Raw genomic sequence first — 15,926 nt, 5'->3', positions numbered from 1 at the left:
GTTGTAAGTACTGTGCCCCCAACTATAAATGATTCTAGATCCACCACTTATATTATGTTCTTACTTCCAACCCGTTCTCTCTGTTCTTGTTTTCCTATGTCTACACTCGTGGCCTCACTTTTGTTCGTACTCTTCCACTTTTTAAGCTTCTCTGTTCAAGCTCAGAGTGGCGAATCGGAGACACCACCACCAACAACAGAGTTCATTTTCAAAGGTTTTAGGGAAAACAACAACTCGGAGATTCAAACAGAAGGAGCAGCTGCCATCAAACCCGATGGACTACTGAGACTCACCGATGGAAACTTAAGCGTCACTGGAACAGCGTTCTACCGCAAACCGGTGAGGCTGCTTGACCATAGCAGCAACCTCAATCACTCAAAAGTTTGTTCGTTTAGCACTTCTTTCGTCTTCACTTTAGTCCCTTCCAGCTCTACCAACGGAGGTGGTTTCGGCTTCACCTTCACACTATCTCCCACCCCAAACCGTCCAGGCGCCGGCTCTGGCCAATACTTTGGACTTCTCAACGAGACCAACGACGGGAACCCAACGAACCACGTTTTCGCAGTCGAGTTCGACACTATACAAGGGTTTAAGGACGGTACTCATGCAACAACAGGCAATCACATCGGTTTGAATTTTAACAGTGTCACCTCGGATGTCCAGGTCCCGGTAGCTTATACAACTGAAGATGAAGTAAAAGAAGAGGGTTTCCAGCTCGAACCAATCATAATCCGTTTGGATTACAACGGACAAAACCAAGTGCTGAGTTTGATCGTTTCCTTTGCCAAACTTCCAATCGCCCCATCAACCCCATTCATCTCCCATGTTGTTCCAAAACTGTCGGAGATCGTGCAAGAAGAAATGTATGTTGGATTCACAGCAGCCACAGGAAAAGATAGGTCGAGTGCTCATTATTTGATGGGTTGGAGTTTCAGAAGCTGTCGAGATGGTTTAACTGCAGACAGTCTAGTTTTACAGGAACTTCCTCTTTGGCAACAGCTCAAGAATAAAGGTTACAAAAATCATTTGAGATTCCCTCAACTTATCTCAGATTTTAGTTTGATTCCGTACTCACAAGGTATACTTTCTTAAACGTTTTTCAGATAATCAATCCACAGTCACAAAGATTCTCATAGGTTAGATACCTAACCACAAAATCTTTAGATTTCTTTGATAAAAATTTAACAAATAGAATGGAAAAATAGGCATTTCATTCCCAAAGTATTTGAAATCTGCAGGTTTAAATACTTAAGTATTGCTCTCACATAATTATTTTCCAACCAATAGTAACTGCGCGAAATTAAGAACGGTTAACTGATGAACGGAAAAATAACAGTTTCCATCAGTGCTTTTAAAACCGGACCGGCCCGATGGTTGAACCCGGTTTGACCTGATTGCATAGCCGGGCTGGATCTACTAATTGGTTCAACCATGAACCGGTCACGTAGCCGGATTGAATCTCAGAGTCATTAGACTAATTCACTAACATTACTTTTAAATTTATACACACGGATATATTAAAACAGATTATTGAACCATATTTGACATAGTCGAACTATATTGAACAGTGATCCAAAAATTATTCGGGTCAGCTTCCGGTTCAGTTGTAAAAACACTAGTTTGCATCAACTTTTTAACTTGTATATTCTAATCATAATTTTAGTTGGAAAATAAATATGTGCATATAATACTTGAATATTTAATTTGCTAATTGAAAATACTCGAGAAATTAAACTTCAAAATTTTAAATACTTTAGAAATAAAATGCCCTAATAGAATCTTTTTTTTTCCTTAGCGGCGAGTTTGATAGTAAGTACTCTCGTGGTGTTGGGGGTCGTAGCATTTTTTATCAGAAAGAGGAAAACATCAAATGCTCAGAGAAGAAAAAACCTCAAGGCTCTTACCCCACTGAAGCATTATCATTACAATGAAGTGAAGAGGTTTACAAACTCATTTGCTTGTGTAGTTGGGAAAGGAGGATTTGGAACTGTTTACAAAGGAAACCTTCCTGATGGCCGTAAGGTCGCGGTGAAGGTTTTGAAGGACTCAAAGAGAAACGGTGAAGATTTCATCAACGAAGTCGCCAGTATGAGCCAAACATCTCATGTCAACATTGTTTCTTTGATTGGATTCTGCTATGAAGGATCAAAAAGAATGATTGTTTATGAATTTCTAGAGAATGGGTCTTTGGATCAATTTATATCCACAAACGCGGCCTCATCAATTGCGGAATGGAGAAGAACGCTTTACGAGATTTTACTAGGAGTTGCTCGTGGTCTTGAGTACTTGCACTACGGCTGCAAAACAAGGATTGTACATTTCGACATTAAACCGCAGAACGTGTTGTTGGATTGCAATCTTTGCCCCAAAGTTTCTGACTTTGGCCTCGCTAAGCTCTGCGAGAAGAAAGAGAGCATCATGTCACTGTTGGACACAAGAGGCACAATAGGGTACATTGCGCCAGAGATGATCTCCAGAGTTTATGGTGGTGTGTCTCACAAGTCAGATGTTGAAAGACAAGAGAACTATGAGAAGATAACTTGTTATTCACGTTAACATACGTACATTGTTATATACATCTCGACAACTCCGAGATATACTCAGATATCCTTAGTACTTATCGTAATCTCTAACTTGTACAACAGAATATCCTTATCTAACATATATATCGGTTCTAGATCCTTCTAGAACCTTAACACTCCCCTTCAAGTTGGAGCGTGCAAGTTGTACACTCCGAACTTGGACAACAAGTAGTAGAACGCAGGACTCCCCAACGCCTTCGTCAATATGTCTGCAAGCTGTTCGTTCGTCCTAACATGTCTTGTTGCAATAAGCTTAGCTTTAACTCCATCTCTCACAGCATGACAGTCAGACTCTATATGTTTGGTACGCTCATGAAAGACAGGATTTGCGGCAATATAAATAGCTGACTTGCTATCACAGAACAAGTCCATAGGCTTCTCATGCTCCACTCCAAAATCTGCCAGTAACCTCTTCAACCACTTAAGCTCCTTTAATGCATCAGACATAGCTCTATACTCTGCCTCCGCTGACGAATGAGACACAGTGTCTTGCTTCTTCGTTCTCCAGGCAACTGGTGAGTTTCCCAACAGCACCATATACGCAGAGAGTGATCGTCGCGTTCTTGGACAAGCATTCCAATCTGAGTCACAATAAGCTCTGACGTGCAGATCACTATCAGACCTCAACATTATACCCTGTCCTGGACACCCTTTCAAGTAGCGGAGAACCCTCATCGCAGCTTCCCAATGTGCATTCGTCGGCTTGTGCATGACTTGGCATAGTACATGAACTGAATAATTCAAGTCAGGACGAGTTATAGTGAGGTACACCAGTCGTCCAACTATCCTTCTGAACCTCACTGGATCGTCAAACAGCGGACCCTTATCAGCCAACAATTTATGGTTAACCTCCATCGGGGTTGAGACTGGTTTACACCCCAGCATCCCCACCTCGTTTACAATGTCTAAAGCGTATTTTCTCTGCGAGAGAAACATCCCCAGTGGCCCTCTTGCTATCTCTATACCAAGAAAATATTTAGCTCTCCCGAGATCCTTCATAAGAAAACACTTGCTCATGTATTCTTTAAACTTCTTTATCATCTCAAGATCGTTGCCAGCTATGATCAGATCATCTACATATATAAGCACGCGGATGCTCTTTCCCTCCTTCACAAAGATGAACAATGATGCATCCTCATATGATTGCACAAAACCAAAACTCTTCAGCGCTTTTGTCAGCTTCTCAAACCAACATCTCGGCGCCTGTTTTAGTCCATACAAGGACTTTCGCAAACGGCACACCTTGTTCGGATTATCAGACTGAAATCCTGGTGGGAGTCTCATATACACCTCCTCTTCAAGTTCTCCATGAAGAAAAGCGTTGCTCACATCCATTTGGTGAACCTCCCAGTTCTTAGCTACTGCAACCTCCAATAGTATTCTCACTGTATCCATCTTTGCCACTGGTGCAAAAGTCTCTTCATAATCCTCCCCTTCAATCTGATGGTTACCACAACACACAAGTCGCGCCTTGTATCTCTCGATCGTCCCATCTGCATTGTATTTGATGGTAAATACCCATTTACTACCAATCGCTTTCTTACCAGCCGGCAAGTCCACCACATCCCATGTTCTGTTGATCTCAAGCGCACCAACTTCTCCTTTTACAGCCTTCTTCCACCTCTCATCTGCAAATGCTTCTTTGTAGTTTTTCGGGATTACTCCTGCACTCACAGCTGCTAGAAAGGCCTTATGATGTTCTGAAAAATTATCGTCAGTAACATAGTCTGTGATGGGATACAAACACTTTGTTTTACCTGGAACCGTCGAGGGTAGCTCTGATTGTAGACCGGGGATGCTGTTCTGTTTATCAGGACATGCGCTTGCATTGTATGTGACATAATCTCACAGTTTAACTGATGGAGTTGGTCTACGATGACCACGGCCTAGCTCCTCTGCCACCACTGGCTGTGTTACTTCTAGAACCCCTTCCTCCTCTGTTTCTACGATTTGTTCTATGTCAATACCAGTAGCGACGCCTCCTGTCCCTTTGTCTATCACTATCTCTGGTTGTGATTCATCATAAACTCCAAGGTCTAGTTGAGGCAGGGCTCTACTCTCGACTGCTTTCTTTTCTTCATATGGGAAAATGCTCTCATCAAACACCACATCCCTCGATACCAGGAACTCCTCTGTCTCCATATCATACAATTTCCACCCCTTCTTTCCAAAGGGATATCCCACAAAGACACACCTTTTGCTTCTCACTCCAAACTTGTCTTTATCTCTTCTCGCGTGATGTACAAAACACAAACACCCAAACGTCTTTATGTCATCGTATGAAGGCACTTTCTTATACAGAACTTCATAAGGAGTCTTCCCACCAAGCACCTTTGTGGGAGTTCTGTTTATAAGATGTGCTGCTGCCAAAACACTCTCTCCCCAAAAACGAACCGGTAAGTTGGCTTGGAACAGAAGTGATCGCGCAACATTTAGGATATGGCGATGCTTCCTCTCCACCCTGCCATTCTGTTGAGGAGTACTGACGCAAGATGTCTGATCTATTATTCCCTTCTCCTCGAAGTACTTGGTCAAGCACATGAATTCAGTCCCATTGTCACTTCTGACTGTCTTGACCTTGTGACCAAACTGTCGATGTGTAAGAGATATGAAGTTTGGTAAAACTCGTTTAACCTCGCTCTTCTCAAGCAAGAGATGAATCCACACAGCTCTGGAGAAATCATCTACAATAGTTAAAAAATACACAGCTCCACATGAAGATGGTATGCGATAAGGACCCCAAAGATCAACGTGTATCAAATCAAAAATCGCCAAACTTTTATTAAGACTTTCAGGAAACACCTCTCTAGTCTGTTTTGATTGAAAACAAATATCGCATCCACCAAACTTGTTTGGGACGTCTTTAACACCAGAAATAAAAGGTAAGAAACTCAAAACACCATAAGCAGGATGTCCTAGACGACGATGCCACACAGCTTGATCTTCAGAAGCTTTAACTCTGTGACCCCTCTTAACCGTGACATCCCGATAAACATAAACACCATCTTTGACTTCACCGGCTCCAATCAGAGTCCTCGTAAAACGGTCCTGCAAAATACACAATGTGTCTGTAAATACAGCTAAGCAACCAGTCTGTCTGAGCAACTTTGCTACTGACAACAGAGTACAATTTAAATTTGGAACATAGAGAACATTCTTCAATGTCAGGCTCGACGACAGTCTCAAGTTACCACACTTGATAGCCATGACATTGCTACCGTCTGCAAAGCTCACTGGACAGGGAATGACACTATGGACGTCGATCAGGAGTGTTACATCCCCTGTCATGTGATGCGATGCTCCGGTGTCTATAATAACCTCTCCTGTTTGTACCGTACCATTCAACCTATCTGGTATTGGAGAAGGCTTTTGACGTTCAAGAAGCGCGGTTAGTGATGCCCATTGATCGGCAGTGAACTGAGGTATGGCTGAGCTCTGGTTCCCGGAAGGGCCCTGTGTTTGTACTGCATTTGCTCGTGAGGAGTTAGTTCTACCACGACCTCTTCCTCCTCTGCCACCTCTTCCACTGGACTGGTTTCTTTCAGTGTACCACTCAGGAAACCCAATGATCTGCCAACACTCCTTCTTCTCGTGTCCGGATCTTCCACAGTTACTGCAAACCATAGAGGATCTCTTTACCACCACTGCTCCCCCTGTCGCAGTATCTTCTCCTTCTCCCGACATTACTTTAGCTGCAAACTCCACCGGTGTTTCTTTGGACTCACTCCTCGAGGCTCCCAGTCTCTTCTCTTCTCGCACCACTTTCTGATACACAGAGTTAAGGTCTGGCAATGTCTCCATTCCTATGATGTTGGTGCATACATTACCAAATCTCGCTTCATCCAATCCCATAAGGAATTGATGAACCTTTTCTTCTTCGTATTCTTTAGCATAAATCTCTGCAGCCTTACACGTACACGTCGGGATAGGCTTACAATTCAACAACTCTTCCCACTTCTGAGACAATCTCCCAAAATACTCCATAACACTAGATCCTTCCTGCTTGCACGAAGCCAGCTCCGCCTTGAGCTGATGTACTCTCACGGCACTTCCCACTGAGAAGCGTCTCTTGAGATCAGACCACATCTTGTTGGCGTCAGGTGAGAAAGGAACCGTTGATCGCAGAACTGGAGAGATCGACGCTCTGATCCACCCTACTATCATGGAGTTCGCCGTTCTCCACATCTCCGCCTCCAAAGGTTTCTCGGTCTCATCAGGAATCTTCAAACTCCCATTAACAAACCCGATCTTTCGCTTAGCACGTAGCGCATTCTCGAGTTCTGATGCCCACTCAGCATAGTTCTCTCCAGTCAAGACCACCGGAGTAATAGCTGTCCCCGGATTATCTGCTGGAGCCAAGTAATAAGGAGAATAGGTTCCTTCGCCTGCTACACTTGATGTACTCACAATGGATTTTCCATCACTCATTTTCTTCTTCTTCTCTCGTCAACTACACAAAGAATTTATTTGGGTGGCTCTGATACCATGAAAGACAAGAGAACTATGAGAAGATAACTTGTTATTCACGTTAACATACGTACATTGTTATATACATCTCGACAACTCCGAGATATACTCAAATATCCTTAGTACTTATCGTAATCTCTAACTTGTACAACAGAATATCCTTATCTAACATATATATCGGTTCTAGATCCTTCTAGAACCTTAACAGATGTCTATAGCTATGGAATGCTGGTACTTGAGATGATTGGTGCAACAAACAAAGACACTGTCGAAAACCCTACCTCAAACACTAGCTCGATTTATTTCCCAGATTGGATTTATAATGATCTTGAAAATGAACAACAGAGTAGGCTTTATGGGGATGATGACCTAACCAAAGAAGAAGAAGAAATCACGAAGAAGATGATCTTTGTGGCTCTGTGGTGTATCCAGTCTTATCCATCAAATAGACCATGCATGAAAAGAGTTGTGGAGATGATGGAAGGAAGTTTGGATGCTCTTGAAGTCCCTCCTAGGCCTGTTTTTCAAGTTCCCATTACGCCTCTTCAAGAATCTTCCACACTTTCGAGAGATATTTCGGTTTACAGCTTTAGTCGGTAGAAGGAATGATAAAGCAATAGCAGTATGCTATATAAACAGTATGCTGCGAAAATTGTATGTTTTTATTAAACTATATTTAAAAGAATGTTTAGTAGAACAATATGAACATGTTATTTAAAATTATTATATTAGTACATAATATATAATATATTTATTTCCTTGGAATATATTTCTAATATATATTAATATATAAAATTAAGAAAGATATATAATAAATTTATACTATTTAATAGTATTAACAAATTTGTTTATATCAAAAATGTTATTTTAAAAATAAACTTTACAATTAAATTAATATTTTTATAAATAATATTTAACATTAAAAATGTAATTTATTTGTGTAATTTAATTTTAATTTAAATGTTAAATATTGTTTTAAAAAAAAATATATATATTAATTGTAAAATTGTTTTTATAATAACATTTTTTGATACAAACATAATTTTCTAAAAATTGCTTTTGATTTTCTAACAAATGTTGATTGCATAATATAGAATATAATGCTTATGCTAATGTTCTACTAATTAATGTCAGAGATAAATGATCCAATAAGCCTCCTTTCGGAACCAAAGCAACTACCTCGGAACCAAAGCAACTATAAATTATTCAAGTAATGTGATACACTGTCTGCATTCACGGCGTTACACCCAAAGATGATATCGAGAATTTCAGGTTCCATCCAAACACCCTGCAGGTTTGTAAAGCTCTATATGTTGAAAACTTCGTGATTTGTATTCAGAAACTTCATGCATAGCTTAATGTTCTTGTCCTAACGCATATCGTTAGGAAACAAAGATGAACTATTACTCTATTAGTTTTGGTAATTCTGCCGTCTTGTAAGAAATTCTTTTACAAAAAAAATTGCTTCTTTATAAAACCATGAAACTTTTTTCATGATAAGAAAGGACATGAGAAAAATCTTAAAAACTTGGAACCATCTATTAATTTAAGTATCATAGAAATAAATTAGTTTGTTTACACAAATAAGCAGTTGGGCTGACACAAAGTATACATGTTGGTGGCATTGTTCCTAAAGAATCTCATTAATCTCGATTTTTTTTTACTGGTGGACTAAGAGGATATGATTATATTTAAGCAAAGAGAGTATATGACATGAAAAAAGGAATAGAAAACCAAAATGCTTAAACTCAGCCAACAAAATAACAAAACTATGTGTTCAACTAGTAGAACACAGTGGCTGCAAAATCTGGTTTCTTGATCTCCTTCAGATTCTTCAAGCTCGAGGTACCATTAGCAACACCAACGCTAGTCAGATAACTACTCCCGACCAAGTCCAAGTACTCAAGATCCGAACATCTTTTACAAAGATGAGCAAAAGCTTTATCAGTCAATGTGGAGTTTCGAAGTTCCAGGTGCTTCAGCTGATGCATGTGTCTCCCAATCGTATACGCATCAACGTTTCCTAAAGTTTCAACAGATAGATACTGCTTCTTCACGTAGGCATAACGCCTTAACCTTGCCACCTCTGAAGGCTGCATCAAGTTCCGTTTCAGGACCTGAAGATTCTTGCAGTTTGTACCAACTAGTTCCATGCACTCACAAGATATTTCATAAGAGCAGCTTATATCAAGCTCTTTAAGCTTGGGGCAGTTTAATGCAATCTTCTTCATGGACTCAATAGTAACCTTTGGGCTGTACTTAACCCAAAGTACCTCAAGATTAGGACACCTGCAAATCAAGATTTAATCAGACTAAAACTTCCATGGAAACACCACAAGTAAATAAAGACTGTACGTACCTCTCGGCGACGTAGGAGAGAGACTGATTCGTACAATGCCTGACTCGAAGCTCCCTGAGTTCGCCCTGGCTCTGATCCACAACAGACCGGATGGTTGTGTCAACTTTTTCCTCGAACTCAGGACTCCACCAGTAGGTCGTATTGGTGGAGGTCAGAAACTCAGATTCGAGATCCAAGACAGTGTTGAGGGACGTGTCTTGGCAAACGTTCATCCACTTCTTGCAGACAAGCATCGGTCCGTTCCATCGTTTCCCCGTGCTTAACCGTGAGAAGATGTCGATGAGACATTCTCGAATCAATTCTGTCCAGTCAGGGTGGAGTGTAGATCCCATCTGATCAAGAACGAAGAAGAAAAGATTGTGACCCTCAGTGGAGACAAAACCTTACAGAGCAAAAGTTATGATCGATATGTCTAAGACTATCTCCAATGTATTTCTCTATTTTTTTCTTTATAATAGAGAAACTCTATAATAAATGTGAGTTTATCTCCAATGTATTTCTCTATTTTCTCTTCTAAAAAGGAATATTATTAAGAGATTCTTTTAAAATTTTACAATTAACGCCTTTTAACTTATAAATATTGAAAATTGATCCATTCATTATATCTTTTGGATTTTTTTTCATAAAAGTGCAATATTATTTAATTTAAACAGTTTGTTACAAAAAACATTAAACAAAAATAATAAAACAAAGTATACATTATCTAACCAATCATTATGGAGATCCGAAAGTAATTTACCATAATATTAAGATGTTTTAATATGTTGTATTAATTAATATTTAAATAAATATGTTATCAATATGTAAAGTTTATGTAGATTTTTTAGTTATTAAAATATAATTAGTAATTTTAGTTTTAAATATAAAATTAAGTATTATTTATTAAAAATTAGACTTTCACATAAAATAATAATATTATCTATTTATTTTATTTACTTATAACTGTAAAAATTAAAAATATTATGTAAACAAAAGATAATTGGGTTTTATATGTAAAAATAATGTATTTCTACATAAACATGTATTTTAATTATAACCACAAAAAATTAAAAGACTGTTGTGTAAATAAAAAAGTATGTTTCTATTATAGAGGAATGCTATTTTTTCCCCTAAATATAGAGGAGAAAATAGCAATCTCTATTTTAGGGGAAGAAATAGAGATGGGATGGAGTAGATTTTCCTCTATTATAGTATATAGAAGCAAATATAGAGGTGGGTTGGAGATGCTCTAAGAAGACTAGAACAGAGTATATCATATTTTGATCGATATTATACCTTTGTCTTGATCAGAGTTCTTGTTTCTTGATATTTACCTTTGTGGTTTCTCAGCTTCTTGTTCTTGAAACATAAAATCCAAGACGCATTTATCTTTACTCAGCCGTTGACTCAAAAGAAGTTTGGAGTACGAGTAGTCTTTTTGAGACCAAAAAACACAAAGTAGAATCTTTCTTCTATGAAATCTTTTGTTGACTTTTCAGTTTTTCCCCTTTTGTGTGCTGAGAATTGTTTGTTAATATTTGGAGATTATGAAAAATAGAAAAAGATAAGAAAAGATCTAGAAATGTGAAAAAAAAAACCCTTTGGTCTGGTAGTTTGACCAAAAGTTCATTAATGCTTCTACAACTGCTCTTGGTTTCAATCTTCGAAAAAACAAATTATGCATAATATTGGAAAAAAAATTACAAGATATCTTTAGTATGCCCAATGAGTACAGTATGAGATCCAAAAAAAGATCTAGAAAATAGAAACAAATCTAAAAACATTGATAAAAAAATACCAAATTAGAATTAGTTTTTTCCATTACTATATAAGCAATATGCATCTTTGTAACATAATTCTCAAGAGTCTAATGATATTCTTCCTAAACATATTTTGTGTGATTTACTCTAATCAATTTATCAGCTAAAAAATTGTACACAACACTTACAACTTGATATAGAATAGAGAGAGCATCTCCAAAAAGGAACTCTATTTTGAAGTTTTCAAAACTTTATATTTGAAGTTTAAAGGTGTTATTCTCCAAAAGCAAAACTTCAAACTCAGCTTCAAAATTATTTGTATTTTATAATATGGTCCTTATATTTGTCATAACTAATTTGAATTCATAAAAAAAATATAAATAACTAGCACATGTATAAACATATTACAACAATAATAATTAATAAAATATTATATTAAAATACAAAATTTTAAATAAAATAACTTAATTAATATTAAACTTCAAGCAAAATACCATATTATTCCTTAAAGTGATTTTCGTAATGTATATATGATCTACTAGTGCATCTCGAAGTAAAAATGGCTCTCCTCATTTTTAATTTGTAGATTAGAGATAAAAAAATTGTTGAAATCGGGTGATAATAATACTTGTAAATAAATTAGATGAGAATAAGAAAGTAAAAGAAAAACATAAAATATTGCTAAAAGACTAAATTTTATCGATGATATTAATACTCGTGAATATATTCAATATGAATAAGAAAGAATTGTACGAAAAGACATCATCATCAACAACAACAACTATCTTCAGTTACACAAAAAAAAATTAAACAATATTTGGAAATTTTGAAGGTTCCGGATCAAACTTACCTGACTATTAGTGTTGTTGCAATATTTAAATATGTATAATAGTTATGTCTTCAAGTAATTTTTTTTAAAAAAATTTAAAATTTCTTTTGTATATTTTTGTTATCTACATCTAGTTTTAAATATTTTAAATCTTATTTTAAGTTTTATTTAATTTTATGTGTAAAAAAAACTTAAAATATTTATGAGATATAATTTTTATAAGGATTAAAACAATAAACAAGAAAATATTTATGAATCATAAATGTGATGTGTATATGGACCAAAATGCAAATAAAAATATGAAACTTCAAATTTGAAGTTTTGAGTAGTGAAACTTCAAATATAAAATTTTGCTCCTCAAAACTTCAAATTTGAAGTTTTGAAGTTCCTTTTTAGAGCATCTCCAAAAGACACTTTATAACTTCAAATATGAAGTTTTTTGTTTTCCAAAAAGAAACTTCAAACTTCAAATTTGAAGTTTTGAGTATTGAAACTCTATATTTGAAGTTTCACTACTCAAAACTTCAAATTTGAAGTTTCATATTTTTATTTGCATTTTGGTCCTTACAATTACACATCACATTTATGATTTATAAATATTTTCTTGTTTATTGTTTAATCCTTTAAAAAATTACATATCATAAATATTTTAAATTTTGTTTATAAAATTTAAGGTAACACATAAAATTAAATAAAACTTTAAAATAAGATTTAAAATGTTTAAAACTAGTTTTAGATAACAAAAGTATACAAAAGAAACTTAACAAAAAAGCTTTTAAAAATTACATGAATAAATAACTATTACACAAATTTAAATATTACAACAACACTAATAGTCAGGCAAGTTTGATTTATAACCGTCAAAATTTCTAAATATTGTCTAATTTTTTTTTGTGTAACTGGAGATGGTTGTTGATGATGATGTCTTTTCGTACAATTTTTTTGTTTATATTGAATATATTCACGAGTATTAATATCATCGATAAAAGTTAGTCTTTTAGCAATATTTTATGTTTCTCTTTTACTTTCTTATTCTAATCTAATGTATTTACAAATATTAATTTCACCCGATTTCAATAATTTGTATCTTTAATCTACAAATTAAAATGAGGAGAGCCATTTTTACTTCGAAATGTACTAGTATATCATATATGCATTATGAAAATTACTTTATGGAATAATATGGTATTTTGCTTGAAGTTTAATATTAATTAAGTTATTTTGTTTAAAATTTTATATTTTAATATAATATTTTATTAATTCATATTGTTGTAATATGTTTATATATGTGCTAGTTGTTTACAAAATTTTTGTGAATTCAAATTAGTTATGACAAATATAAGGACCATATTATAAAATACAAATAGTTTTGAAGTTAAGTTTGAAGTTTTACTTTTGGAGAAAAACACTTTTGAACTTCAAACATAGAGTTTTGGAAACTTCAAAATAGAATTTCTTTTTGGAAATGCTCTTAGAGAGCAAAAAACTTTATATTTAAAGTTATAGAGTGTCTTTTGGAGATGCTCCAAAGTTCACACATGACTGATCTAAGCTGCTCTTATGCTCGAACCTTGCGAACTCGGAAAGATCCATCAGATTGTTGCACATCATGAGAAACATTATCAGAGATATACCGTAAGAGTAGCTTATATCCAGCTCCCTAAGCTTTGGAAAATTTGAGGCTATCTTCATTATCAATGTTGATTCTGAGTGACGTTAAGGCAGTACTAAACCCGAAGCACCTCAAGATTAGGACAACTGAGATAATAAAGAACACATTTAACAGAACAGAGAATGAAGTTATGAAGAGAATGAGTAAAGACAGAACATACAACACAACACACGAGATTATGTAATCACCAATTGTCACCAGTTCTGATTGTCACTAAGACAAGAGTTGGAACATGTGAATAGTTATGACTTGATAACTAATCATCTATACTTGTATACATATATAAAGCATAATGTCAATATTGGGCTAAATCATAAAATCTCAATCCTACTTCATATACTTGAAAAATCTCAAACCCTTAGAGCCACTGGATCTTGCCATGACACCTTCCTCTTCACTGCTCTACTAATCTCTTTCTCCACGTCTCTGCAAATAGGTAACTTCAACTCGCAATCGATTCCATTACCAATCATTGCCTTCTTTGTCGCTTCACCATTCCCTTCCGGCTCCTCTTCTTCTTCTCTCTACAAACAAAAAGCAAAACCAAGCTCTGATCAATTTCTCAAGACTCCAACTAAAGGAAGAGCCTTATAAAACATCATCAAAAGTTGTTTTAGCTTTACCGAGACCAGGTTTAGGTCAAAGCCTGAGACTTTGCTGCTGACCACCAGAGTGTTGTCGTTAAGATCAGGAAGTGGAGTTAAAACCTCGTTTCCTCTGCTCCTTGCACTGTCATTGCAAACTGTATCCTTGCGCTTCAAATCAAAACATGGACCAGAGTGCTTCTTTCTTTTGCCACTTGTTGTTACCTTCACATCTCCTCCAGATTCGGACAACCTCAGCATGTTGGGAGATGTTTCAAGAGTTTGGTCTTGCTTCAAGTGTTTGTATCTGCGTCTCAAGAACCTATCGTTTGAATCAAAACACACACTCAGTAAGCTAATAAGACAAATTAAACCTTGGAATCATGTAATTAAAATTCACATGAAGAGATGAGAGATTATTACCTAACTTGTGCATCAAGGGCCGATCGTTTTTGCTTCATCATCTCCAGTTTCCTCATCTTATACTCTGTTTCCTGAACAGCAATAAAAATCAAAACTTTCTTTATTCATTTGCTAGATTTCCAAACCCAGATTCATTACAGAACATAAGAACACAACCCTAATTATGTCGTGCAGATCCAGAGGAAACCGAGACAAACAAAGGCGGAACTCAAACAATTTCAATTATTACCTTTCTCAACTCGTGATAATCCTGCAAAAGGGATTGATGCTTGAACATGATCCTGGGATCGACAAAGTCAGTAATCTCCTTCATCGGATCTGATCACTAAATTGCAAACACAAGCGAGGAAGAGAGATAAGAGATGTGGAAGAAGAGAGAAGGGCAAAAGGGAGAAGCTTGTATGAAACTCTCTGTACTTGACCAAAGACTTAAAAGAAACCACAAAGAAGAAGCCACCACACCACATTATTGTCTGGGTGCCCATTACCAATTGAGAAATTAAAAGTTTTGATTTTTTTCTTTTCTTTTTTTTCTTTTTGGGTGAGAAGGTCTATTGAGACAGAACAGCAGAAAACTAGGACGACTAGTGATCAAGAAAATGGAGAAAGAAAGAAAATAGGAAGAAAAAGAATTCATAACATTTATTTTTCTTTCTTTTTCACTTTTTGTCTATGGTGTGTGTGGTGCCCCTTTTGGAAGTTGCAGAAGGGCATTCAAATGCTGACTAGTATACAAGAAAAGAAAATGTTCTTCCTTTATTTATTGATTAAGGTTTATTATGGTCTTTGTGAGGTGGGTTTGATGATTGGTAGAGATTTGAATTTAAAAAGCACATAGAGGTCTTGAATGGGTACATGTAGAGAAAATTTTGTTGAGAGATAATTAATAGAAAGAGATGGGTCTAGAGAGAGAGAGGCAGCAAAAATAAAAGCTGGGTTGATGAAAGAAAGAGTTTAAACAGTATGAGAAGAAAACTATGGTGGTTTGGTGTAATGTGTACAATGAGTGTATGTGTATATGTATATAATATATGTTGACTGGATGCCACGTACTTGTCTCATTTGGACCCATTCTGAAAAACTGACCATTATACCCTTTGAATCAACTTTTGCTTTGCCACAATATGTCAGTTTGCCTTCCCAAAATATTCATAGAACTGGGAATGTTTTGACGGATGTTGTGTTAAAGTGCTTAGGCAACCCACTCAACTTTCAGGTATGAGAACTGCAGTTTGTTTCTGTATATCAATCAACGCAAAAGAAACTAGACC

At 36.1% G+C, this 15,926-nt stretch overlaps 4 protein-coding genes across 5 annotated transcripts; 2 read left to right on the top strand and 2 right to left on the bottom strand.

Annotated features, from left to right (window-relative positions):
* Positions 1 to 1,155, top strand: LOC103861989 (lectin-domain containing receptor kinase VI.3-like). Its single transcript, XM_033288382.1, has 2 exons — positions 1 to 1,012; positions 1,104 to 1,155. The coding sequence occupies exons 1-2, from the start codon at positions 55 to 57 to the stop codon at positions 1,139 to 1,141; spliced, it is 996 nt and encodes a 331-aa protein (XP_033144273.1). The 5' UTR covers positions 1 to 54; the 3' UTR covers positions 1,142 to 1,155.
* Positions 1,156 to 1,370: 215 nt separating this feature from the next.
* Positions 1,371 to 2,556, top strand: LOC117132650 (LEAF RUST 10 DISEASE-RESISTANCE LOCUS RECEPTOR-LIKE PROTEIN KINASE-like 2.5). The gene is made up of 2 exons (XM_033287445.1): positions 1,371 to 1,383; positions 1,841 to 2,556. The coding sequence occupies exons 1-2, from the start codon at positions 1,371 to 1,373 to the stop codon at positions 2,554 to 2,556; spliced, it is 729 nt and encodes a 242-aa protein (XP_033143336.1).
* A 6,165-nt stretch (positions 2,557 to 8,721) lies between these two features.
* On the bottom strand, positions 8,722 to 11,956 carry LOC103861988 (putative F-box/LRR-repeat protein 19). Of its 2 annotated transcripts, none has more exons than XM_009139702.3 (3): positions 10,684 to 11,956; positions 9,409 to 9,740; positions 8,722 to 9,338 (listed from the first exon to the last, which is right to left on the bottom strand). In XM_009139702.3, the coding sequence occupies exons 2-3, from the start codon at positions 9,738 to 9,740 to the stop codon at positions 8,831 to 8,833; spliced, it is 840 nt and encodes a 279-aa protein (XP_009137950.1). In that variant the 5' UTR covers positions 10,684 to 11,956; the 3' UTR covers positions 8,722 to 8,830. The 2 variants fall into 2 exon arrangements, with proteins under 2 accessions (XP_009137950.1, XP_018513069.1); XM_018657553.2 differs by having other exon boundaries at positions 9,409 to 9,790; positions 10,684 to 11,955.
* A 1,815-nt stretch (positions 11,957 to 13,771) lies between these two features.
* On the bottom strand, positions 13,772 to 15,785 carry LOC103861986. Its single transcript, XM_009139701.3, has 5 exons — positions 15,073 to 15,785; positions 14,885 to 14,980; positions 14,656 to 14,726; positions 14,272 to 14,554; positions 13,772 to 14,172 (listed from the first exon to the last, which is right to left on the bottom strand). Exons 2-5 carry the CDS (start codon positions 14,966 to 14,968, stop codon positions 13,999 to 14,001), a joined length of 612 nt encoding a protein of 203 aa, XP_009137949.1. The 5' UTR covers positions 14,969 to 14,980; positions 15,073 to 15,785; the 3' UTR covers positions 13,772 to 13,998.
* Between the last annotated feature and the right edge of the window lie 141 nt (positions 15,786 to 15,926).

Source organism: Brassica rapa, chromosome A03 (assembly GCF_000309985.2).
Source record: "Brassica rapa cultivar Chiifu-401-42 chromosome A03, CAAS_Brap_v3.01, whole genome shotgun sequence".
Classification (NCBI taxonomy): Eukaryota; Viridiplantae; Streptophyta; class Magnoliopsida; order Brassicales; family Brassicaceae; genus Brassica; species Brassica rapa.
Note: the sequence above shows the minus strand (reverse complement) of the source record. Positions and strands in the feature narration are given on the sequence as shown.